Source organism: Antedon bifida, chromosome 3 (genome assembly GCF_963402885.1).
Source record: "Antedon bifida chromosome 3, ecAntBifi1.1, whole genome shotgun sequence".
Classification (NCBI taxonomy): domain Eukaryota; kingdom Metazoa; phylum Echinodermata; class Crinoidea; order Comatulida; family Antedonidae; genus Antedon; species Antedon bifida.
The window spans coordinates 4,045,209-4,072,115 of record NC_136228.1 but is presented as its reverse complement, the minus strand read 5'-3'; the positions used below and the strand labels follow the sequence as shown (position 1 = coordinate 4,072,115).

At 33.0% G+C, this 26,907-nt stretch overlaps 2 protein-coding genes and 1 long non-coding RNA gene across 6 annotated transcripts in view; 2 read left to right on the top strand and 1 right to left on the bottom strand.

Annotated features, from left to right (window-relative positions):
* The window catches only part of LOC144838758 (uncharacterized), a 29,098-nt gene extending 18,029 nt beyond the window's left edge, over positions 1-11,069 (top strand). Inside the window, exons 2-3 of one of the 2 annotated variants that reach the window (XR_013611702.1) lie at positions 6,536-6,655; positions 10,852-11,069. This is a non-coding gene — a long non-coding RNA (uncharacterized LOC144838758). Of the gene's footprint in view, positions 1-6,535; positions 6,656-7,309; positions 7,448-10,851 lie in introns of those variants that run through there. The other variant, XR_013611701.1, reaches the window with a different exon arrangement.
* On the bottom strand, positions 5,096-10,604 carry LOC144838746 (exosome complex component RRP4-like). Of its 3 annotated transcripts, none has more exons than XR_013611698.1 (9): positions 10,397-10,604; positions 9,839-9,940; positions 9,585-9,630; positions 8,805-8,960; positions 7,841-7,909; positions 7,223-7,402; positions 6,511-6,639; positions 5,622-5,773; positions 5,096-5,493 (listed from the first exon to the last, which is right to left on the bottom strand). XR_013611698.1 is itself a non-coding variant. In XM_078694211.1 (9 exons), the coding sequence occupies exons 1-8, from the start codon at positions 10,510-10,512 to the stop codon at positions 5,693-5,695; spliced, it is 879 nt and encodes a 292-aa protein (XP_078550337.1). In that variant the 5' UTR covers positions 10,513-10,604; the 3' UTR covers positions 5,096-5,609; positions 5,654-5,692. The 3 variants fall into 3 exon arrangements, 2 of the variants coding, with proteins under 2 accessions (XP_078550337.1, XP_078550336.1); XM_078694211.1 differs by having other exon boundaries at positions 5,096-5,609; positions 5,654-5,773; XM_078694210.1 differs by having other exon boundaries at positions 5,096-5,773.
* Positions 11,070-11,948: 879 nt separating the features above from the next.
* LOC144837696 (cyclic AMP-dependent transcription factor ATF-6 beta-like) lies at positions 11,949-22,675 on the top strand. The gene is made up of 14 exons (XM_078692913.1): positions 11,949-12,107; positions 12,857-12,936; positions 13,280-13,385; positions 14,092-14,171; positions 14,510-14,804; positions 15,351-15,526; positions 15,796-15,873; positions 16,147-16,254; positions 16,390-16,496; positions 18,371-18,610; positions 18,994-19,072; positions 19,379-19,552; positions 19,882-19,966; positions 20,053-22,675. The coding sequence occupies exons 1-14, from the start codon at positions 12,035-12,037 to the stop codon at positions 20,229-20,231; spliced, it is 1,860 nt and encodes a 619-aa protein (XP_078549039.1). The 5' UTR covers positions 11,949-12,034; the 3' UTR covers positions 20,232-22,675.
* The last annotated feature ends 4,232 nt before the right edge of the window (positions 22,676-26,907 follow it).

Below are 26,907 nucleotides of genomic sequence, written 5' to 3'. Positions count from 1 at the left end.
TGACTTTTCTTTTGCTTTATTTGCAAAATGATTTCTTTGCTGGCTACATTGTGACTTTTCTTTTGCTTTATTTGCAAAATGATTTCTTTGCTGGCTACGTTGTGACTTCTCTTTTGGTTCATTTGCAAAATGATTTCTTTCCTGGCTACATTGTGACTTTTCTTTTGCTTTATTTGCAAAATGATTTCTTTGCTGGCTACGTTGTGACTTCTCTTTTGGTTCATTTGCAAAATGATTTCTTTCCTGGCTACATTGTGACTTTTCTTTTGCTTTATTTGCAAATTGATTTCTTTGCTGGCTACGTTGTGACTTTTCTTTTGCTTTATTTGCAAACTGATTTCTTTGCTGGCTACCTTGTGACTTTTCTTTTGCTTTATTTGCAAAATGATTTCTTTGCTGGCACATTGTGACTTTTCTTTTGCTTTGTTGGCTTTTAAACTGATTTCTTTGCTGGCTACTTTGAAGGCTCATCGAACCTGTAACTAAGCTGGTTGCTCAATGGTTTTAGCAGCTAGGTATAGGGGGTTTTCCAGGATTAGCTAGCCTTTTAGCTCACCGTTCCATCTGGTGCATAAAATAAACTCAAATAAAGTTTATTTTTGAAAAATGATCCTCCTTCACTCTATCACGAACTCCCAACTTGACAAAACACGCATCGTAGTACAAATGACATGCCCTGTGTTTAGTATGGCACATCTTTATATTACACAAACATAATCAATGTGACCAACGGGTTAAAAAAAAACAATGAAAAACGTATGCTTTAGATGGTAAATCGCTAAATTTTAGAGCATTTCCCATATAAAAAAATGTAATGGTCATTTTTTCCCCAGTAATTGATATGAATAACTTAATATGTTCTGATTTTGAATTTATTCCCCTTAATTTAACATAAACAGTCAAAGAATTATGGCAGACTTTTTAGCCTTCGATGCCAGATGAGTCCAAATTATGCCAGAAAGCAAGTTATACTAGATTTGGATACATTGAAAACAAAAACCCACTTCATTACTGGAGTTGATAACAAGGCTATACTGTACAACCGTGCTATGTCTCATGCGACTAAATGGGTAGGCCTACATTATGTACTTGTCTCCACTAATTGTTTTTAACTAGTATTAGCCCTTCACTCACCGCAACATCCGAATTTCCGGGAGTATTACTGAGAAAACTATCAGCGGGCCTGGAGCACAGTTATTTGTGTCTACATTTCCTTGTACATATTACTTCATGGTTCATTCACTTATTGTGTTTTGGTTTTATTTATTTTTTATTACATTCTTATAATTTCTCTGTTAATATTTTCTATGGCTACTTCCCGTTTCTTTTGCTCTATTTGCTTTTAACTGATTTCTTTGCTGGCTACGTTGTGACTTCTCTTTTGCTTCATTTGCAAAATGATTTCTTTGCTGGCTACATTGTGACTTTTCTTTTGCTTTATTTGCAAAATGATTTCTTTGCTGGCTACGTTGTGACTTCTCTTTTGGTTCATTTGCAAAATGATTTCTTTGCTGGCTACGTTGTGACTTCTCTTTTGGTTCATTTGCAAAATGATTTCTTTGCTGGCTACTTTGTGACTTCTCTTTTGGTTCATTTGCAAAATGATTTCTTTGCTGGCTACGTTGTGACTTCTCTTTTGGTTCATTTGCAAAATGATTTCTTTCCTGGCTACATTGTGACTTTTCTTTTGCTTTATTTGCAAATTGATTTCTTTGCTGGCTACGTTGTGACTTTTCTTTTGCTTTATTTGCAAACTGATTTCTTTGCTGGCTACCTTGTGACTTTTCTTTTGCTTTATTTGCAAAATGATTTCTTTGCTGGCACATTGTGACTTTTCTTTTGCTTTGTTGGCTTTTAAACTGATTTCTTTGCTGGCTACTTTGAAGGCTCATCGAACCTGTAACTAAGCTGGTTGCTCAATGGTTTTAGCAGCTAGGTATAGGGGGTTTTCCAGGATTAGCTAGCCTTTTAGCTCACCGTTCCATCTGGTGCATAAAATAAACTCAAATAAAGTTTATTTTTGAAAAATTATCCTCCTTCACTCTATCACGAACTCCCAACTTGACAAAACACGCATCGTAGTACAAATGACATGCCCTGTGTTTAGTATGGCACATCTTTATATTACACAAACATAATCAATGTGACCAACGGGTTAAAAAAAAACAATGAAAAACGTATGCTTTAGATGGTAAATCGCTAAATTTTAGAGCATTTCCCATATAAAAAAATGTAATGGTCATTTTTTCCCCAGTAATTGATATGAATAACTTAATATGTTCTGATTTTGAATTTATTCCCCTTAATTTAACATAAACAGTCAAAGAATTATGGCAGACTTTTTAGCCTTCGATGCCAGATGAGTCCAAATTATGCCAGAAAGCAAGTTATACTAGATTTGGATACATTGAAAACAAAAACCCACTTCATTACTGGAGTTGATAACAAGGCTATACTGTACAACCGTGCTATGTCTCATGCGACTAAATGGGTAGGCCTACATTATGTACTTGTCTCCACTAATTGTTTTTAACTAGTATTAGCCCTTCACTCACCGCAACATCCGAATTTCCGGGAGTATTACTGAGAAAACTATCAGCGGGCCTGGAGCACAGTTATTTGTGTCTACATTTCCTTGTACATATTACTTCATGGTTCATTCACTTATTGTGTTTTGGTTTTATTTATTTTTTATTACATTCTTATAATTTCTCTGTTAATATTTTCTATGGCTACTTCCCGTTTCTTTTGCTCTATTTGCTTTTAACTGATTTCTTTGCTGGCTACGTTGTGACTTCTCTTTTGCTTCATTTGCAAAATGATTTCTTTGCTGGCTACTTTGTGACTTTTCTTTTGATTCATTTGCAAAATGATTTCTTTGCTGGCTACTTTGTGACTTCTCTTTTGGTTCATTTGCAAAATGATTTCTTTGCTGGCTACGTTGTGACTTTTCTTTTGATTCATTTGCAAAATGATTTCTTTGCTGGCTACTTTGTGACTTTTCTTTTGATTCATTTGCAAACTGATTTCTTTGCTGGCTACGTTGTGACTTCTCTTTTGCTTCATTTGCAAAATGATTTCTTTGCTGGCTACTTTGTGACTTCTCTTTTGGTTCATTTGCAAAATGATTTCTTTGCTGGCTACGTTGTGACTTCTCTTTTGCTTCATTTGCAAAATGAATTCTTTGCTGGCTACTTTGTGACTTCTCTTTTGCTTCATTTGCAAAATGATTTCTTTGCTGGCTACGTTGTGACTTTTCTTTTGCTTTGTTGGCTTTTAAACTGATTTCTTTGCTGGCTACTTTGTGACTTTTCTTTTGCTCTATTTGCTTTTAATCTTATTTCTTTGCTAGCATACTTTATAACTTAAACGGATTTCTTTGCAAGAAAAAAACTCTCCACACAGCAATACTGAAGTAAATTATCATAAACTGTAGCGTAAGGAAACTGGATGGCAAATTTACATGCTGCCGTTCCAAAATATGACCGCAAACTTGTTTAGGCCTATTTTGCAATATTGTTTCCTCTTGTCCTACTAAATTTAGTTATTATCTTTCTATCAGCAAAGTATTGATTTTCTAACTATACACAAAAATCCCCTTTTGTTCCCTATTTTTTTTTAGATTAGGATCGGTGAACATTATGACAAACTCTAAAAAAACAGTTTGAATTAAGATAATTGAGGCACTTTTTTTAATGACAGCTTATTTATCTCTCTTTATCTCTGTTATCTCTCGTTCCTCTTCTCGTATATTAAACTTTCTTACATCATAAAAAAAGACTTACCCGAAAAACACTTACTTATTATACTTAATCACTAACATTATACTAATGGCGAATTGTATCTAGTTAAAAGCACATCAATTTTCCAGGCCTTAAAGATTTGTCAGACTTGTCAATTAGTCTTAGATTCAACGTAATTGTTTAATACAGGTTTTTGTAATAGTTAGTTACAGGTCACGAACGGGTAATAATGGTAATATGCCTATAAACTAGCAACATTTCAACATTTTTCTCGGAGAAGAAACGGGTGGAGGGCGACCGGTACAAAGTATTGAATGGGATGGAGACCCCTGTAACCGTATTGACCAGCCACATAGCTTAACCCAAATAACGTTTACTAACGTGTAGATTCGTTTTATATTTGGTCAAGGAAAGTGTTGGGGAAAGGATAACATAAGAAGTACCTAGTCAAGTCATTCACTTTTTTTAACGGTGATATTCTGGGAGCCCAGAAGGTTTTGTTTTAGCAATTGGAGTAGGCCTACAAAGATTTGAGGTGTGGATTATGTATATGTGGCAAGAAATGGGAATTCTTAAATGACGGGTCCTATTCACCACCGAAATTATCCCCAAATTTGGATTTAATCAGTAACCGTACGTAACATACCGGTGAGAGGGGTTAGTAGTCATGTTACCCTTATCGAACCATCAGACTGAGCTGAAACCCCGAAACGGGGTGAGGGATTTTGATCCTGACGCGACTCCAATTCTTTTCCAAGTGTTTGTATGTCTTCTTTTTTGTTTTGTCAACAAATCTTCCAGCGATAAGTAAGAGACGACCCTCATTTTTAATGAGAAGTCGAAGCAGTTGATGTCATTGAGTAGAATTGTTCAGATGTTAATGGATTGTCATCAAAGCAGTGTAATCAAGTATAGAACGTTTAATACGTTCGAGTAGATTTCATAGCGAAGGACACTTTAGTTTTAATTGCTTTACAAACACTAACCGTTACAGTACATCGTATAAACGGATACCGCCAAATTACGTTTCATAAAAAGTAGCCTATCTATGTTTTCGTAGCCTGTTCGACTGTGAAATTCAAAGCGTACGGGTATTAGTGAATTTAATCATGTTCTAGTAGGCTGGTTGTAATGGAGTATAATCAATCCGAGTCGCGATGGTTTTAATTTTAATTTAGAGATAGGTTGATTTATCATCAGTGATTGTTTAATAGTGGTGATGGACGGTTATTTGTTTTGTTAGGCTATTTTCTATTTATCCTATTTGTGCCGAAAATTAAAAATAAAATGATCACAAATATGGTAGTGATGACGTCATCATGTCCATATATGGGCACATCACATTTTTTTGTCACATAAAGTTTGATAGTGTAAACAGAGCTTTAGTTTATTTCTGGTTAAGTAGCAAGTTTTCCTCATAACCAAAACAGTGCCACAAACAAAGCCTCACATTTCTCATTTTTAAGGTGTTTTATTACATGAAAACATGAAAGAGTGAAATTACACTCTTCCCTGAAGAAAATAAGTACCCTTGTACCCAAAGTTCAGTATGTATGAAGTACAGTACTACCCAGCACTATTTGGACACCCCTGTTAAGGGAACACCTGAATGGGTCCCCGAAAGTGTCCCCTGAATAGAGGTTCTACTGTGTTATCACAAGAGGTTTCAAACTTCTGTATGTATGAGGTATGTATCTTAACAAATACTGTACTGCCCAGCACTATTCGAACACCCCTACTAAGGGAACACCTGAATGGGTCCCCAAAAGTGTCCCCTGAATGGTGGTTTTACTGGGTTATCACAAGAGGTTTCAAACTTCAGTATGTATGAGGTATGTCTCTTAACAAATACTGTACTGCCCAGCACTATTCGGACACCCCTATTAAGGGAACACCTGGGTGGGTCCCACAAGTGTCCCCTGTGTTATTTTCACAATAGGTTCCAAACTTCATGTCTGTTCTTGTTCAATGCGAACCCGTGTTTTCTCCACAACCTCGTCCATAACTTCACTTGAAAGTAATTCTTTTATCTGGTTAAATAAATTAAATAAAAACATATTAACATTTTTATTACAATTTTGTAAACAGGCTCTTTTATTCGTTTGAGAAAAAAAACTCTTAGTAAAATTGATTTTATTCTTTTGAGAATAAGATGTGACCTTTCTCTAAATTGTAGTTCAGGTCGAACTGACAACAACGGATTGGATTTGATCTCAGTTTTAAATATTTGATAATTTAATATAGGGAACATTCTGTATGATTTATTGTTAAAATATCATAAATCAGTCATTTCATTTTTACTGTATATTAGATATGAATGACCAGTGGAAATATCAATTGAGAATATATGTGCAAAAAGTTATCCATGATGTAATGGTTATTGTAAAATAAATTGTAATATTTTATGTACAATTATGATGGTTGGTTATTAAATTCAAACTTTACCCAATAAAAACCATTTTATTTGCAAATTATTTTTCAATATACAGTAGTAGAACCTCTATTAAGGGGACAGCTTCAGGCCCCAACAAAGTATTTGCTTAAAGCCTTGTCTACACTACACTACACTTTATGTGAGAACAAAATGTGATGTGCCCATATATGGACATGATGATGTCATATCATTACCATATTTGGGTATATCAGTGCCAAATTTGGGCACATTACACTTTTTTCAGCTTAAATGGGTAGGTCATGGTGTTAAAATATATTTTATCATCTTTATTAAGATAAACTGTAATTTATTTTGTATATTTTTTTAATTTACCTCATATTTTAATGATTCTTCATAGGCATAGAGGATACTTGTGTCGTAGAGCATCATTCGATGACGTGCAAGTGCTCGAATGCAATTATTTAGACGGACAATGACCTCTCTGTCAGCAATCGGGACAGGCTGAAAAAAGGGGTAGGTATATCTAAATATGAGATTGGGGTGATTTTTATATACCATAGAATAATGATAATAATGCGATATTTATATAGCGCTATTTCATAAAGATCAAAGCGCTTTGAGTGTTGATTATTAAAAATTATCTAGACTTTGAGCAGAAAATAGGCTAACCAAAGACAACCCAATAATGACAAAATAAACAAAAAATTTCAGGCACAAGATCCAATAATATGGTTTAATTTAATCATTATTGAAAGTCAGTGGTGGCGTTGCTAGTGTGCCGACCACTTGATTGTGAGGTCAACAGTTCAAATCTCTCTCTGTCCATCCATCTACTTAATCTTGCTTTACCTGCTACACATTTTTTTCCACAAAAAGGAGCATGAGCTAGGCTAGTTAGGCCTATTAGCTAGGCTAGTTAGGCCTATTAGCTAGGCTAGTTAGGCCTATTAGGTGGGCTAGTTGGCATCTGCTAGTCTCTATATTAAGGGCAAAAGAAAAAAAAAAGGATGTTTGTTCAGCCTAGCACTTTAAATAAGATTATTAAAGATCTTGGCCTAATAATATTTGAGTTGGTATGTCAAACCTCTAAATTTTGAATGAAGCCTCCGGCCAATTCGGCGTCGTCCTCATTCCTATTCTGGCTGATCCAGATGTATCCATTATTACCTAGGATTACCGTGGCGCCACATGGAAGATTATGGAAATGTGTTTTACGACGCAAGACGAGTGACGGAGACACCTTCAATAGAATCCCTTGTCCCAGCTACAGAAACAAAAGCGTGAATTTTAATGTGCATTTAAATTTAGGAACATGTACAGTACAGTATGTGATCTAAAAATTACTCTGTGAAAGGAGAATAAGAAAGTAGGAATTCTAAAAGAGTTGTTAGGGTGTATTTAATGTAAGAACATTTTGCAGAACAAGTGTGTCCATCAACTGTATGAAATTATTTTTAAAGGGGAATTGGGGGAGTTAACTTTAATTCACACTACACTCGTTAACTCGTTGATCTGACAGTCCACTTATAAAACCCATATAATTGTACAAGGAAATTCAATACACAAAACAACAAGACGTTTTGCCAAGCATCAAGCAATAAGCGTATATAAGAAACTAAAATACCAATTATCTCATTTATGATTGCTTTTCTGTCATACTGTATATTGTAAACTTCAATTATATATATAATTACTCCATTACCTTGCCATACTTTAAACTCCTTGTATGGAGTGACACGATGCCTGTTTGGTAAATGGTCTGTACTTCAGCCTGAAGCAAATTTAATTTCAAAGTATTAAGAAATAGATTAAAAATGTGTATGTGTCTTAAGCCTTGTCTACACTATCAAACTTTATGACAAAAAAATGTGATATATATGGGCATGATGATGTCATATCACTACCATATTTGGCCACATCGACATTTTTGTCTAACTAGTTTGATAGTGTAGACAGAACTTTATAGTACATATAGGAAAAATGACATGTACTCTAATATCCAATAATCTATTGTTTTATTATTAATATGCAAATATTAACCTCTATGTACAATAAATATTAAATATGTAGATATGAATAAATCCAAAGGCAAATTGATGAACGAAATGACAATGCCTTAGGTATCAGTGGCTGGATAAAATAAGCAAAAAGCTAAATAAAACAGCAATAAAGAAAACTGTGCCAAGTTATTGGAAAACACAATTTCTTTGTCATGGAAAATCTTATATTTTATTATTTATAACACATTAGTGCAATATGTTGAATTGTTGTTCTTTTTCTGCTGTTTGGAGATATTTAAAAAATTGAATTAATTGTAATCATGTGGGTTGTTCTGCAATGTTGTATCTAAAGTTGTGTTTTTACCAAAATAAATGTTTATACATATTTCTGTATTCTAAATATTTTATCTTCAATCAATCACATATGTTTCAGTAGTAACTTAACCTAACATGATACAGGCACCACATGTGATACACATGAGATGCTGTATTACCAAATATTCCTATGATACTTGGCAAATATTGTAGTATTTGGAGATATAGCACAGATTCCTGTTTGTGTTTTGTTTCTTGTCCATGTATTGTATTTTATGTTCTGTTTATGTTATCTTTTTGAGGTAAATGAAATTCAGCTCAATAGAGGGAGACATTTACAATAAACCTTACACTAATAAGATCGCCCTCTGTCAGGTAATCTCGCATTGATAGTTCATCTTCAGCTGACCTCCTTCGTAATTCCCCACCAGGTAAATTAACAGAGGACAGCATTAACATTGAATCTAAACGAGAGTTCGTATCCACTTTCCAACGTTTTTGGCCAACCTAAAAAAAAATGTGTACTCAAGCTAATTATTTGTTAAAGATCAGTCTACACTTTCAGTGTGATGTGCCCAAATATGTTAGTGATATGACATCATCACGTGCCTATGTTCACACTACGGTCATATTTGCTTTAGCAAAATTGGAGAAAGGTCGCCGATTTTTTTTCACCAAATTGTAACTTCTTCAGCAAATTTTTCGGTTAAAAACAAAAAAAATTAAATTATTATTATTATTAAAATACAAATAAAACATTACCACATGCAAAAATGTGATTGCTTAGGCAGGCGATGGTGGCGATCTTTTTTTTCCAGCCAGTATTGCAATTGATATCAAATTTTTTTTAGCCAATTGACAACTCCAATCACCATTTGCGTGACCATAGAGAGCATATATGGGCATATCACATATTTTTTATCACACACAGTTTGATAGTGTAGACAAGGCTTAAGACAATTTACATTAATCTATTATGGAACCCCTACAGGGGGGCACCCTTATTAAAGAGACACTTTGGAGGGTTTACAAAGGTGTCCCTTTAAGGGGTTCTACTATATCATATTTGATGCTGTAACTGAATAAAACAATTTTTTTATAGACATTTAAAAGCACATTTTATTACCGCACCTCAGTGATTCTACCTACAATGACGTCACCAACTTCAGCATTATATCTAAAGCAATCAAATTAAAAGAGAAAATGTTTTTCTTCAAGTCAATATTAAACACAAAATCAATAATTTTTTTTAAATGTATTTATTTTTTGTTTAGCTTAGCAAAGTGTTATCTACAGTGTATATTGCTAAAATTGTGGATATTTTGGTTATATTAGTCTGGTGGTGCAATAGTATATACTATTGTAGTACTGTACCATAACCATACCTGGTTTTCAAAGGACGAACGCACACCAGTTTGTTGACCTTTTCTACCATCCCAGCCACTGATGCGTATAGTTTGTCCTCAGCCATGTATGTACCATGTCCTCTGTATCAATCAAGCAAAATAAATAAATGTATTATTGATATATTTAAATAATTACAGACAGCCTACAAGGACTAAACCCATCTCCATTACTACTATCTAGGAAAGTAATAAATTAAACTAGGCAACCATAATCAAAGGGTATTAAATTAACTATTATTATTAAGTATTATGCTTTTAGTTTTAATTTAATGAATAATTTTGTTCTTGTCACATTTTATATCATAAATTAAATATTAGGAGAGAGAGCTGTTATTTTATTGTACCTGAACAGGCAGTGAAAGGTAGAAAACACCAAATATACTAGGGCCTAGGCTACACACAGCCTAGGCATAGTGAACCACAGCACAACAGCAGGTCTCTATCCCGTGCACATCACCATCAAAACACAGACCGCACTCTGTCATGTGGGCCTAGCACCATCCGTTTTATTGAAGCCTTAAATAGTAAATACTGTACCTCATTATACCACTCTCTGTTGTTATAACGTCGCCTGGGGTAACCAGATTTTCTGGTTCAGCTACATTTTGAGCTTTCTTTTTCCGTTTTACAACACGTATTTCAACAGAAGTCATACTATTTTTTTTGTAGTACACTGTCCTCACAAAGTTTGTTTATCAACTTTTTTCCTTTGATTTATTGGGAGGTGGGACACATGGTCACTAATGGACTACTGTATGGTGGGATAGGATTATACCATTAATTATTAAGACGATGTTTTATTTCGGGTAACTGAAAATGCCATGTTAATTTTAACTAAACATTAGGTTTCAAAATTTATCATAGTTTGGTTAATTAGAAATGATTATGCATCTGAAAAATTAATTTTATATCTGTCGTATTTTTTGCGTTGCATACGCTATTTTAAAATTAATTTACCTATTGCACATTATTTTGGCCTGTTTTGCAGGTAGGTTTAGCATACCAAATTGGACTTCGCACCCGTTCGATGTTTCTACCACGCCGCGTCTGGTGTCGAAATAAATTAAAGGAGCCTTGTTTTATAAAGTAACCAGAATGGTAAATAAATTAATTACAGTAATTAATTATGAGATTTATCAATTTGCGTGCTCTCCCGAAATGTATCTATGTTAGTATAGGGGTGTAGGCCCTACTGTTTCTAAATATTTATTGGTGCATCTTCTCTTTATATGTATTGTTTTTATCGTACTTTTTATAATAATCATTACTATGTAAAGTTTTTTTGAAAGTAATGTTTTTATATATACATTAAAAAAAGATATATATTTTAATTACTCCATGGTCGAACTGTACTATTATATATTGCTCATAATCACACATGATTGTCAATTTCAATAGTGAACAGTAATCCTCGGTTACCGTATCGAATTTGTAGGCCTGCGTCGAAGGCGGGTCTTGATCCAGTGTTTACCTACACTGATAATATGAAGCTCGTGAAATAATTCATTACAATTATCCACATACTTTAAATCACCTCTTTTATGTTAATTAACAGCAGTTGGCCCTGTGTGAAGGGGTGTGCCCAAAGACTTGGTTATATGTTTTAAACTTCACTGAATGTTTGTACCGCGCCTATCCTCGCTTCAACCCTGCTTCAACCATTGACTCAATTTTCGTTTTCTTTTTTTTCTTGGAAGTTTTAATTGCTCAATCGATATAATTTACTTCTGGACAAAAATTAACTGAGCTCAACTCATCCCATCCGGCATTTTGCTTAACGAGGTCCGTACGGTTACCGCAGAGGCCTAATTGTAGGCCTAGTAACAATTTGTTGTTTTTTTTTTGTTTCTGTTTTTTTTTTACGACTACGCCATCTTCTCCGATTTTCTCCATTTGCAGGGTTTTTTTAAACTATGTTTTTTTTTAATGAAATGAAATAGGCATACAGTCAACCCTTGTATATTTATTGCGATCGAACATGTTTCAAGTCCGCTTTGGTATGCCGAGTGTAACCCAATGTTTGTTAAACGTCTGGATAACCACGACTAGCCTAACGCCACAACACTGAACTCTGGGATAGCATAAGAAACACACGTAAAAGTTCACACACGGAAAGAAAATAATAATTCCATATTTTACAGTTTTTAATGAAAAAACAACATTTTATCTCCAGAAATGTCTCTGGATTTTGTATCTGAAGCTGATACAACTTATCTGACAGACAATTTTTTGCCATCTGAAGATTGGGGTACGTATAAATAGGCACTAAATTTGGTTGTATTTTTGTTATTTTTAGCCCCATTCAAACGGCATCAAATGAAATCAATCAAGCAGAAACGATGCCTTTTAAATTCATTTTATTGGGCCGGGTATCAACCGTGGGAATACCACGTAGGCCTACACTTATTACACTGGCTTAGCCTAAAAACATGACTAACCGACCTAGTATAGCCGGATGTATAGCTAGCTAGAGGGCCTAGCTAGTAGTAGGCAGATTAATTTATGATATAATTATTATTATTATTAGTAGGGTAGTAGGCCGTAGGCCTGGATAGGCTAGTAGCCTAGGCCTAAATAGCTAGGCAAGTATAGATAGCATAGTAGTAGTAGGCCTAACTAAGGCCTAGCTAGAGTAGGCGCCGGCCTCTAGCTAGCCATCGATAGATCAATGTATTAGTAGTAGTATATAGGCTACGCCTAGGACTAACCTAGTAGGCTAGTTATTAAAGTAGAGGTAGCCTAGTAGGTACTGTAGGCTAGTAGTAATAAGTAGGCCTCGTAGGTAGGTTAAATGGCTAGCCTAATATAGAATAGGGTTTTTTATAATTTTTTTCGTGATCACAATTCAATAGTAATTGTAGGCCTATTGCCATTTTATTGTAAATAAATACACGATCCTATAAACGTTTAGATTTACTGTATTATATTTTTATTAATTGTATTATTATTACTGTATAATAAATCAATTATTTAATATATTATTATTAATTATTTTAGATAATGATCTTGGCAAGTTGGATATTTTAGCAGACAGCATATCAAGTTCCGACCTTCTGAGTGACATTCCACATTTAAAGGTTTGTATTATAAATAATTACATGACATGACTGAATTGTAAATTCAGTAAAGACAGATTCCCGTTTTTTTATGTAATTAAATTTGATTCATGTTAAAAATTGAAAGTTAGATTTTGATATTTAATACACATTATCTGGTAATGTATTTTTAACTAATTATTTAATACTGTATTTAGTAGAGTACTTAAATGTTGTTTATACTGACATAGATTGTGTCCTTTAAAAATCACACATCTTATTGACTGTTGTTATGCAGCCATATTTGACGGTACATCGCCACTTTTGCTTGCTTTTCCAGCTGTGATAATGTAATAACTTTCATTTATTTCACTTACTGTTTCAGAATCCTCTTGGGGATTTTGTGGACTCAAAGGTTACAGACTGGTTTGGTGCTGACCTGGGAAATCCATGGGATCACCTGGATTCAGGAATCAATGATGTTGTTGCAGGTAAGTAAAGTTAATACTGGAAAGGTGACGTGTAACAAAGAGCTAAAATATTGGAGTACAGTACCTTACACTGTATGGTACCGACCACCGTGGTGACATCCCTGATACAGTATTCATGCTGTATGTATGAGTTATGCACTCGTCGATTGTATGACCCACTATACGATCCCCTGAAGAGGTACAGTACAGTACGTCATGTGTCACAGACACACCCCTGTGTCAAAAAAGTGCCTTGCGTTTAAGTGACCATGATTCATTGTGACTATGTTGTTCATGATGTGGTGGGTGGTAAAGTGACGGACATTGACACACCATTGTTTATTGATATGACATACCATCTAGGATTTTTAACACACACCTGCATCAATAGTTATTTGTAAATGACGCGCCCATAACGCACCTCTCCCCAGGCTTGTATAGTGGCTCATACAATTGACAAGTGCATTACAGTAGTACAGGAATTGTATGTAGGGCTGTACAGTAAATACTGTTGTTAAAAAGAATTTGATACCCTAAAGAAATAATAATTTTGAGATTTTTCCTCCTTTTGTTCAGGAAGTCTGGTTTCGTTGATGAGACTTAAAAGCAAAAGTTTTTCCTCAATGATTGCATATGAGCTAAACATTTGAATGTATAAAGGCATGTATGATTAATATAAAAATTATTGTTTGTGATTAATAACACTTATTTTTTATATTAATAACAGGTATTAATATAAAGGCAGAACCACTGTCGCCTCCCCCATCATCTACATGCTCTGAAGATTCTGCCGATAGTGGTACTCATGTAAGTTTTTTTACAAACCATATAGTGAAAATGTAAAACATCCGGGCTAGCATGTAGTAAGTGTATGACTGATGGGCTAATAAACCACATAAAACGGGTTGGGGTCTGAGGGGTTGGGTTGGTTATAATGGGGTATCAAAATGACAAGTATTGTACAGTTCAAAACCACTCGGAGTAGGATGGAGAGGGAGGATATCTAGCATTTTATAATTACTATTATATAAGCATATAGTTTGTAATGTTAATTTAGACCATCAAAAGCTTAGTACAGTAATTTATAAGACTGTTCTATTGAAATTTACAAATTATCACTAAATGTTCGCAATTTTTTTTCCCAGAGTATTTCAAGTCCAACATGTGCACATATAGATTTAAAGATAGAAACACCCCCTCTGAGCCCCCCGCAAGATGACATGACACCGCTTATCGCCCCTACTGGTCCAAACTTTGTTCCAACCGTTAACGGAGTGAGCGTAGTAAATGAGGTGATAGTCGGGCAGCCAGTGAGGCTGAAGAATGGGAAGCGCATACTACCAAGGCCGCAGACAATACGTCAGGTTATAATTCCCAAGACTGATCCAAATATAGTGACGGTATCAACAGCTAATAACATGAAGGTCACTCCAATATCAGGTATGAATTTCTGTTTTTGGTTATAGTTGGACACTTGTGAATGAAATGAGGGACAATATATTATGTTTTGTCAGTGCTATTAAGTGGATGCTTGGTTCTCCCAACCAGGGGTGGATTGCAATATAAAGACCTAAGCCTGGCTTTAATCTAAGACCTTGAGAAAGCTCAGTTAAGCCTATTGTAATATTGTGGTCTTATTTGAGACCTTAATAGTAAAGAATTTCAAACAAGCTTATAGTTACCTCCTCAGTAGGACCATAGATATAGTATAGTGAACTATCTCTATAGTAGGACATGTTGAGGCCATTTTTATGCATTAATGGACACATTGCCTATTCATTACATAACTATTAGGAGATTTTTAACAAATAATTAAAAATATTGGCAACCTACCCTTGGCAACGATGGTACTAAATCTAAGACCGTCGTTGGTAAGGGTTTTATCTTGGGCTTAAGTCTAAGACCTAGCTTAAGACCTTTATTGCCCCTGAACTATTATGAAGTATATGATATCCATATTATGACTTTTATTTTTTCAATTTTCAGTTGCCAATCAACGTATTGTTCTGGCACCCTCCAACGTGAAACCATTAAGCACAACTTCGGTGATTACTTCATCTGAAGCTCCGCCAACGAAACAAGCTAGACTGAGTAATATCAATGTTCCAAAACCTGTTTTAGCCCCAGTAGTTACGGAACCTACTTGTCCCCCCGACGTAGATGTAAGTATTTCACATTTTGGATGTTGTATTACTATTTTTCTCTACTTGTAACTTTTTTATTCAAGAAATCATGTTAGTAGATAAGTTTGTATATTTAGATTGTGATAAGCTTTGATTAGCTATCTATACCTTATAACCATTTGTAAATTATTTTTGTTTTGTTGACAATAAAGAGATTATTATTTATAACATTTTCTTATATCTAGTACAATTGTCAGTTAATGTTTCACTTCATAATTTGCTAATTTGCAACTTTGCTTTATTTTCAGGTGCGGATATGGAAAAGACAACAAAGAATGATTAAAAATAGAGAATCTGCTTGTTTGTCTAGGAAAAAGAAAAAAGAGGTAATCATTTGCACTTTTAACACAAATCCCTAAAAAGAACATCTCTAATTAGAGGACACATTGATGTCATGATAGCGTCCATTTAATAAGTGTATTTAATTTACAAGGAATTTTGTAATAACATTTTTTATAAATGCTAAGAGAAAACTTATTTCAACTACAACCACAAATAAACAAAACATGTTCTGTGAATTCTTGAACCAATGCAAATTCCACTAGAACTAGATGAAAAATAGCATTAAATAACGTCAGTATTTATATTTTTTTCCGCAGTATTTAACAAATTTAGAAGTACAGATACATGACATTCAAGAAGAGAATGATGAACTTAGAAGAGAGAATTTATCACTTAAACAACAGTTAGAAGCATTAAGACACGACGTAAGTATTCTATGATATCTGACTTATTCTAGTTAAGTTGCCTCAACCTTTGGAAGAATAATTAGGCTGTTGGTCCTGTCTACATTTTTTTTTTCATCCTGTTTACATTTTGATATTAATGGTTTTCTTTTTCAGTATGATACTTTGTCCAAGATGCGATCAATGCTGCCCTCAACGACTAAAACTGCCACATGTTTGTTAGCTGTAGTGTTTATTATCGGTTTCAACGTAGCCCCATTAAGGTATGATAAAGTTAATTTTCAAATTGCAAATTGGTTTAATATTGTGTGTACCTTAGTCTATTGCATAGATTTTAGAGAGCTTCTAGTGAAGAAACCCACCCCAGGGCAGGGGATGTCATTTTGGATCCAAACCTTTCATCACCATTGTGGTCATTTTGATACTCCAATACCAAAAATGAACAAATGTACTAATGCTCATGCATTCCATGGAGCTATAAGTTTCATAGAGTTATAAGTCACATAGAGCTATAAGTTGTATAGAGCTATAAGTTGTATACAACTATAAGTTGTATAGAGCTATATGTTGTATAGAACTATAAGTTGTATAGAGCTATATGTTGTATAGAACTATAAGTTGTATAGAACTATAAGTTGTATACTGTAGAACTATAAGTTGTATAGAGCTATAAGTTGTATAGAACTATAAGCTGTATAGAACTATAAGTTGTATAGAACAATAAGTTGTATAGAGCTATATGTTGTATAGAACAATAAGTTGTATAGAGCTATAAGTTGTATAGAACAATAAGTTGTATAGAGCTATAAGTTGTATAGAACAATAAGTTGTATAGAACTATAAGTTGTATAGAACAATAAGTTGTATAGAGCTATAAGTTGTATAGAACAATAAGTTGTATAGAGCTATAAGTTGTATAGAACAATAAGCTGTATAGAGCTATAAGTTGTATAGAGCTATAAGTTGTATAGAGCTATAAGTTGTATAGAGCTATAAGCTGTATAGAACTATAAGTTGTATAGAACAATAAGTTGTATAGAGCTATAAGTTGTATAGAACAATAAGTTGTATAGAGCTATATGTTGTATAGAACTATAAGCTGTATAGAGCTATAAGTTGTATAGAGCTATAAGTTGTATAGAGCTATAAGTTGTATAGAACTATAAGTTGTATACTGTAGAACTATAAGTTGTATAGAGCTATAAGTTGTATAGAGCTATAAGCTGTATAGAACTATAAGCGGTATAGAACTATAAGTTGTATAGAACAATAAGTTGTATAGAACAATAAGTTGTATAGAGCTATAAGTTGTATAGAACAATAAGTTGTATAGAGCTATATGTTGTATAGAACTATAAGCTGTATAGAGCTATAAGTTGTATAGAGCTATAAGTTGTATAGAGCTATAAGTTGTATAGAGCTATAAGCTGTATAGAGCTATAAGCTGTATAGAACTATAAGTTGTATAGAACTATAAGTTGTATAGAACTATAAGTTGTATAGAGCTATAAGTTGCATAGAGCTATAAGTTGCATAGAGCTATAAGTTGCATAGAGCTATAAGTTGTATAGAACTATAAGTTGTATAGAACTATAAGTTGTATAGAGCTATAAGTTGTATAGAGCTATAAGTTGTATAGAGCTATAAGTTGTATAGAGCTATATGTTGTATAGAGCTATATGTTGTATAGAGCTATATGTTGCATAGAGCTATATGTTGCATAGAGCTATAAGTTGCATAGAGCTATAAGTTGCATAGAGCTACAGTATATGTTCATAGAGCTGTAAGTTGCATAGAGCTATAAGTTACATAGAGCTATAAGGTAATAGAGCTATAAGTTGCATAGAGCTATAAGGTAATAGAGCTATAAGTTGCATAGAGCTATAAGTTACATAGAGACTATCAAACTTTATGTGACACAAGAATGTGATGTGCCCATATATATGGCATGATGATGTCATATCACTACCATATTTGGGCACATCACACCTTTTTTGTCAAACTAATAATAGTGTAGACAAAGCTTTACATAGTGAGATATGATCCCTGATCTGTTTATCCAATCAGATATGCCAGTTTGAAACCCCACCCACTGCTCACCTTTTTAATGTATTTAATATTTGTTTATTCATTTCAGTGTTTTCAATACGCAGCATGCAGCACCGCAATATATCAAAACCGTTCACAACAGTAGAAATTTACTATCTTTTAATGAAAACACTACATCCTTATACAACACCTCTAGCGACCAAGACATAATGGATGTCACATTCACACAAGAGGAACGCAACCAGCTTATGTTGTTAAATGATATGAGTAATTATCCGATGTCTAAGGCTCATCCATCATGTCCATTTAATTCTACAGAAGTGTTGAGGTATGTATCTTTATTAGTAATTCCAATTAACTCTATTTCCTCTTATGAAATAAGAAGTTAAAAAAAATAACAAATAATAAATGGGGCGAATATTTTTATGAGTTGAAAATATCCTGTCCATTTAACGAATAACAAAACTATGGATTTTTTCTATAGCATATCTGTAATGGTTGAATGAACAAAATTGGTTGCTTCCATTTCGAAATGGATGTCAAACACTAGGCCAAGGGAAAAAAATTGTTTGTGATATATGTTATATAATAAAAGAATTTTAGTCAAAAAACCTTCAATTAAATTCATTTTATCCAAATTTAAAAGAAATTAGTGTACTAATAATTTGCAATATCTAATATATTTCAATTATTGTATGTTAATTTGTTTAGGTTAGCAGATAAATTAAAAGGTTGGGTGTTTGGTCACGAACAAGAAAAAAAGAAAAGTGCACAGAAAAGTAAAAAATCTGTAAGTATTACATTTATTTTCTAAAATAATTTGTAATAACATTTGTAACTTGTAATGTAACTTTTTATGATTATGATATTAAATGTAAATGTTCACCTGGTGTGTAATCAACACTGTATAAAGCTCTGTCTACACTATCAAAAAGGTGTGATGTGCCTAAATATGGTAGTGATATGCCCAAATATGGTAGTGATATGACATCATCATGTCCATATATGGGCACATCACATTTTTTTTGTAACATAAAGTTTACCATTTTTGATATAAAAAATTGTATACACATTTATAATATTTAATTATTTAAAGAAATCTCTGAAGAGAAGAAAGCGTGACATGGCCCGTAAAATGACTTCTCAAATGGAGAACATAGATGAGCGTGGCCTGCAGCTGTACGACAGCCTCTTTGACAGGCGCTACGCGAATCTCCTGGATGCTCTCGACAGGAAAAACGACACGTATTATGTCGTGTCCTTTAGAAGAGTAAGTTGTCAATTAATTCCCATTTACTGATTAAAAAACGTTTTAAATAATATGTGTCTTTGGCAAGTAAAGGTTTTGAAAACTCTTGACAGCGTTGACCTGATTCAGAGACAACATTTGACATTTAGAACTGTGATTGAACTTAATCTCAAAGATATACATTTACAGTCCATTAGATGATTAGTTTCCTAATAATAAAGTTCTCAATTTTTAATTACATTCTACCAACAATTAGGCTGGGGGAAAAACTCCAAACCTGACTTTGCAAGTGCACACCATAAAAAGACCCTATTCCTAACTTTAATTAATTTGATGCGATTATATTATAGGATCATCTGTTACTACCAGCACTTCAACATAACAACACTGGAAGACCCAAAATATCTGTGCTTATGCCAGCCCTAAGATTGAATGGTAAGTGTTGTTATTTATCTCATTTTTAACGTATAATGTTTGTATATTATTATTATTCTATTATTTAAACACATGTATATCTGTAGATTCAACAGTGGATGATCATATGATGGATCACATGTCCATGATGCAAATAGATTGTGAGGTAATGGATACGCGTGTCATACAAGTTAAAAATGCTGCAGCGACCTCTACGGCCAAAGATCACATAATGACCGATAACGAACCAATCAAGTTTCATCCAAGAAACATCACAATACCATGAATAGGCATTCGATGATGCCGAAAAAAGTGCCTTAATGTGATTGGTTGGTATTGTTCTGTTGAGCTCTAATAGGCCAATCGTTATGCATGATTGGTTCTCCATGTGAAGTTATGCATGATTGGTTCTCCATGTGAAGTTATGCAAATTCGGCGCCCCCTGTGAATCAACAACTGGAAATTTATTTAGACAAGTATGAAGAAAGTGAAGTATTGGAATTAACTTTAGTTGTACAGAATGAATTGTAAAACATGTGGACCAAATAGATTTGATATTTCTGAAATGCAATTCATTGTTTTGAAAAGGTTGGAATTAAAACGGGTAAGATAAGATTGGAATTGAAACTAATAAGATTGAAATTAAAACTGATTAGATTGAAACTAATAAGATTGAAATTAAAACTGATACGATTGAAATTAAAACTGATAAGATTGAAATCAAATCTTATAAGATTGAAATTGAAAGTATGATGTATGAGGGCCAAACAAATTAATTTAATATACCGGTACTTGAAATTTAATACATTTGATTAAAAGAATAATTGTCTTGATAATACAATTGACGTAATAATATTGGATTGAAATAAGATTCATGAATTTGTTTGAATTGAAAGTTTTGATTTCAGTCCACTGATTAAAATTATGTTGGAAATTTTAGTCCACGGATTAGAAGAATGAAATATAAAAGTATTTAAAACTAAATCTTAAATGTAAAATTGAGAAAAGTTTTTAAAACAGGGAGGTATATAATAATGTACCTTCCTGGTTAAAACAATTACATGCTGCCTTTTATTTATTTTATTTTGTATATTAACAATCTGAAAGAGATCAGTTACAATGTTGTGTTATTGATATTTGTAAATATTTAATATTTGTTTTTTTAATAACTTTCTTGACTATTCTTGTTTTTCTTCGGGTACTAGATTTATACATTCTTCTATCTTTAAACCCCACATGATTTGATTGTTACTGCATACTGTAGTAATGGTCTTATAATGATGAAGCATTAGGCATAATGATACATTGTGATAGCGTCAGCAACTACCCCAATTTATAAATTTGAAATTAGCCTAAAAAGTAATATTTTTGGTCAGTGTACTTAATTTCCCAACCCATGATATAATGTTAGAATATAGGAAATAACATTTGGTTAAATCGTTTTTAAGAATGGTGTGGGTTGGTTGTAATTTTTTTGGCAGATTCCTTGGATATTACATTGTAATACGGTACATATTACCTATTTAAATTAGAAACATTCCATATAATTAGGAATATAACAAATGATATAATTATGTTATACTGTATTTAAGTTTTTCCAATTCAAATATTTTAAACATTATGTAACTCTATTAATTAGTTTCTGTTATAAAGATATTAGGATTTTCTATTGCTATTTTTTTCCATTTCTATCTATGTAATATTAGTGTAATATTTTATTTGCTACTGTCTCCCACATCATTACAAAATACAGACCAAAAAATACTGTATTATATGCAATATTTCGCACTAATTTCAATTTGACATTATTTCTAGGCTAATAACAGTCTGCTAAGGATCAATAAAATTCATTTTTGTTATAATTGTTTTGTTTGAAAACAATGAAAAACTGGTCAGGATGAAAAAATGTAGTTGGTAGATTTTATTCTGAAATTGTATCGTATTAGTATTTATATTGATGTATTAGATTATATTAGTTAAAGTTCAGATTTTTCACAATACCAGTGCTCTGAGCAGCCTTCTTTAAAATATTGTTGCAACCAGACATAAGATCAATGCCAAGCTCAGTGTCCTGTTTTTAGATTGCCTTGGAATTAGATAGTTTTATTACATATCTATTGGTGGAGTAGTACATGGTTGTAAATTAACTTAGATGAAATGTTTTAATATTAAAAACTGTTACAGTATAAATTACTGTAGTTTTGTTTCTATATAGGTAATTCAGGGAAGAGTTAAATTATAATTTCTTCCCTGGGTAATTCTACAGAAAAGCTTGTCACATGATTTCTTTATTTAGCATATTTTTTAATAATTTATATTTACACCATACTGATGTGAGGGAGGTATGGGTGAAGGAAATAAACCGTTTCTTGTTAGGTAAAATATGTAGGCATACATTTTATCATTTTTAGAAAAATATGTTTTATGATTGATTGATTGATTAAATTTTAAATTATATTAAGTCACCAGGAATATTGATTGAATATTTCAGCAAAGGACCTCACAAAGTTATCATCAATAACTTGTATTGTGTAGGTGATTATGTTTACTTTATTTAAAATATGTGCATATATAAATTAGCAAGTTTATATAAACCATAAATATAAAAAAAATACTTCATTTTTTTATGCACATGCAAAGTGTATTTTATAGTAGTGTTTTATATATCCTTTTATTGTACTTAGTGCAGTTTAAAAACTCAGAAATATTAAAATTTCATTATAAAATATATTTTGCATTGTTATTTTTATATATTGTCTAAATTTTAATGAAGAGAAACAAGGTTTTTTTGTTTGCCAATTTTTCTGAAAATTTCCGATAGAGGGATTTTTAGTTATGCGATAATATTGCCATTATATGCGCATATATTGTGTTATCATCATCTTATAGAGCCAAAGGGATTTTTTCAAAAAATGACCAATTTTCGACCTTTTTATTTTTCGATAAAACTGGTTACTATAGCACAATTGAAATGCACATAACGCATTATTCGACTCTGCGCATGTTTATTATGCTGTAGTAACCATTTATGTCAAAAAATAAAAGGGTCGAAAATCGGCCATTTTTCGAAAATTTCCCTGTACTATAGTACAGGGATTTTTTAAAAAAATGGACAATTTTCGACCTTTTTATTTTTCGATAAAACTGGTTACTATAGCACAATTGACATGCGCAGAACCCATTATTCGACTCTGCGCATGTTTATTATGCTATAGTAACCATTTATGTCAAAAGTGGTTAATATAGCACAATTGAAATGCGCAGAACCCATTATTCGACTCTGCGCATGTTTATTATGCTATAGTAACCATTTATGTCAAAAGTGGTTACTATAGCACAATTGACATGCGCAGAACCCATTATTCGACTATGCGCATGTTTATTATGCTATAGTAACCATTTTTGTCAAAAAATTAAAGGGTCGAAAATCGGCCATTTTTCGAAAATTTCACAGGGATTTTTCAAAAAATGGCCAATTTTCGACCTTTTTATTTTTCGATAAAACTGGTTACTATAGCACAATTGAAATGCACAGAACGCATTATTCGACTCTGCGCATGTTTATTATGCTGTAGTAACCATTTATGTCAAAAAATAAAAGGGTCAAAAATCGGCCATTTTTCGAAAATTTCCCTGTGCTATAGTACAGGGATTTTTTAAAAAATGGACAATTTTCGACCTTTTTATTTTTCGATAAAACTGGTTACTATAGCACAATTGACATGCGCAGAACGCATTATTCGACTCTGCGCATGTTTATTATGCTATAGTAACCATTTATGTCAAAAGTGGTTACTATAGCACAATTGACATGCGCAGAACCCATTATTCGACTCTGCGCATGTTTATTATGCTATAGTAACCATTTTTGTCAAAAAATTAAAGGGTCGAAAATCGGCCATTTTTCGAAAATTTCCCTGTACTATAGTACAGGGATTTTTCAACAAATGGCCAATTTTCGACCTTTTTATTTTTCGATAAAACTGGTTACTATAGCACAATTGACATGCGCAGAACGCATTATTCGACTCTGCGCATGTTTATTATGCTGTAGTAACCATTTATGTCAAAAAATAAAAGGGTCGAAAATCGGCCATTTTTCGAAAATTTCCCTGTACTATAGTACAGGGATTTTTCAAATAATGGACAATTTTCGATCTTTTTATTTTTCGATAAAACTGGTTACTATAGCACAATTGAAATGCGCAGAACCCATTATTCGACTCTGCGCATGTTTATTATGCTATAGTAACCATTTATGTCAAAAGTGGTTACTATAGCACAATTGACATGCGCAGAACCCATTATTCGACTCTGCGCATGTTTATTATGCTATAGTAACCATTTTTGTCAAAAAATTAAAGGGTCGAAAATCGGCCATTTTTCGAAAATTTCCCTGTACTATAGTACATGGATTTTTCAAAAAATGGCCAATTTTTGACCTTTTTATTTTTCGATAAAACTGGTTACTATAGCACAATTGACATGCGCAGAACGCATTATTCGACTCTGCGCATGTTTATTATGCTGTAGTAACCATTTATGTCAAAAAATAAAAGGGTCGAAAATCGGCCATTTTTCGAAAATTTCCCTGTACTATAGTACAGGGATTTTTTCAAAAAATGGACAATTTTCGACCTTTTTATTTTTCGATAAAACTGGTTACTATAGCACAATTGACATGCGCAGAACCCATTATTCGACTCTGCGCATGTTTATTATGCTATAGTAACCATTTATGTAAAAAGTGGTTAATATAGCACAATTGAAATGCGCAGAACCCATTATTCGACTCTGCGCATGTTTATTATGCTATAGTAACCATTTATGTCAAAAAATAAAAGGGTCGAAAATCGGCCATTTTTCGAAAATTTCCCTGTACTATAGTACAGGGATTTTTCCAAAAATTGACAATTTTCGACCTTTTTATTTTTCGATAAAACTGGTTACTATAGCACAATTGACATGCGCAGAACCCATTATTCGACTCTGCGCATGTTTATCATGCTATAGTAACCATTTATGTAAAAAGTGGTTAATATAGCACAATTGAAATGCGCAGAACCCATTATTCGACTCTGCGCATGTTTATTATGCTATAGTAACCATTTATGTCAAAAAATAAAAGGGTCGAAAATCGGCCATTTTTCGAAAATTTCCCTGTACTATAGTACAGGGATTTTTGAAAAAAATGGACAATTTTCGACCTTTTTATTTTTCGATAACACTGGTTACTATAGCACAATTGACATGCGCAGAACCCATTATTCGACTCTGCGCATGTTTATTATGCTATAGTAACCATTTATGTCAAAAGTGGTTACTATAGCACAATTGACATGCGCAGAACCCATTATTCGACTCTGCGCATGCTTATTATGCTATAGTAACCATTTTTGTCAAAAAATTAAAGGGTCGAAAATCGGCCATTTTTCGAAAATGTCCCTGTACTATAGTACAGGGATTTTTCAAGAAATGGCCAATTTTCGACCTTTTTATTTTTCGATAAAACTGGTTACTATAGCACAATTGACATGCGCAGAACGCATTATTCGACTCTGCGCATGTTTATTATGCTGTAGTAACCATTTATGTCAAAAAATAAAAGTGTCGAAAATCGGCCATTTTTCGAAAATTTCCCTGTATTATAGTACAGGATTTTTTTTCAAAAAATGGCCAATTTTCGACCTTTTTATTTTTCGATAAAACTGGTTACTATAGCACAATTGACATGCGCAGAACGCATTATTCGATTCTGCGCATGTTTATTATGCTGTAGTAACCATTTATGTCAAAAAATAAAAGGGTCGAAAATCGACCATTTTTCGAAAATTTCCCTGTACTATAGTACAGGGATTTTTCAAAAAATGGACAATTTTCGATCTTTTTATTTTTCGATAAAACTGGTTACTATAGCACAATTGAAATGCGCAGAACCCATTATTCGACTCTGCGCATGTTTATTATGCTATAGTAACCATTTATGTCAAAAGTGGTTACTATAGCACAATTGACATGCGCAGAACCCATTATTCGACTCTGCGCATGTTTATTATGCTATAGTAACCAATTTTGTCAAAAAATTAAAGGGTCGAAAATCGGCCATTTTTCGAAAATTTCCCTGTACTATAGTACATGGATTTTTCAAAAAATGTCCAATTTTTGACCTTTTTATTTTTCGATAAAACTGGTTACTATAGCACAATTGACATGCGCAGAACGCATTATTCGACTCTGCGCATGTTTATTATGCTGTAGTAACCATTTATGTCAAAAAATAAAAGGGTCGAAAATCGGCCATTTTTCGAAAATTTCCCTGTACTATAGTACAGGGATTTTTTCAAAAAATGGACAATTTTCGACCTTTTTATTTTTCGATAAAACTGGTTACTATAGCACAATTGACATGCGCAGAACCCATTATTCGACTCTGCGCATGTTTATTATGCTATAGTAACCATTTATGTAAAAAGTGGTTAATATAGCACAATTGAAATGCGCAGAACCCATTATTCGACTCTGCGCATGTTTATTATGCTATAGTAACCATTTATGTCAAAAAATAAAAGGGTCGAAAATCGGCCATTTTTCGAAAATTTCCCTGTACTATAGTACAGGGATTTTTCAAAAAATGGACAATTTTCGACCTTTTTATTTTTCGATAAAACTGGTTACTATAGCACAATTGACATGCGCAGAACCCATTATTCGACTCTGCGCATGTTTATCATGCTATAGTAACCATTTATGTAAAAAGTGGTTAATATAGCACAATTGAAATGCGCAGAACCCATTATTCGACTCTGCGCATGTTTATTATGCTATAGTAACCATTTATGTCAAAAAATAAAAGGGTCGAAAATCGGCCATTTTTCGAAAATTTCCCTGTACTATAGTACAGGGATTTTTGAAAAAAATGGACAATTTTCGACCTTTTTATTTTTCGATAAAACTGGTTACTA

Coding starts and splice junctions, on each gene's coding strand:
- LOC144838746 (XM_078694210.1), bottom strand. CDS start 10,512: ATGACTTCTGTTGAAATACGTGTTGTAAAACGGAAAAAGAAAGCTCAA. Junction 9,941..10,396: donor ACAGAGAGTGGTATAATGAG/GTACAGTATTTA, acceptor TGATTGATACAG/AGGACATGGTACATACATGG. Junction 7,910..8,804: donor CAGAGGGCGATCTTATTAGT/GTAAGGTTTATT, acceptor AATTTGCTTCAG/GCTGAAGTACAGACCATTTA.
- LOC144837696 (XM_078692913.1), top strand. CDS start 12,035: ATGTCTCTGGATTTTGTATCTGAAGCTGATACAACTTATCTGACAGAC. Junction 15,874..16,146: donor CTAGGAAAAAGAAAAAAGAG/GTAATCATTTGC, acceptor TTTTTTCCGCAG/TATTTAACAAATTTAGAAGT. Junction 19,073..19,378: donor CACAGAAAAGTAAAAAATCT/GTAAGTATTACA, acceptor AATTATTTAAAG/AAATCTCTGAAGAGAAGAAA.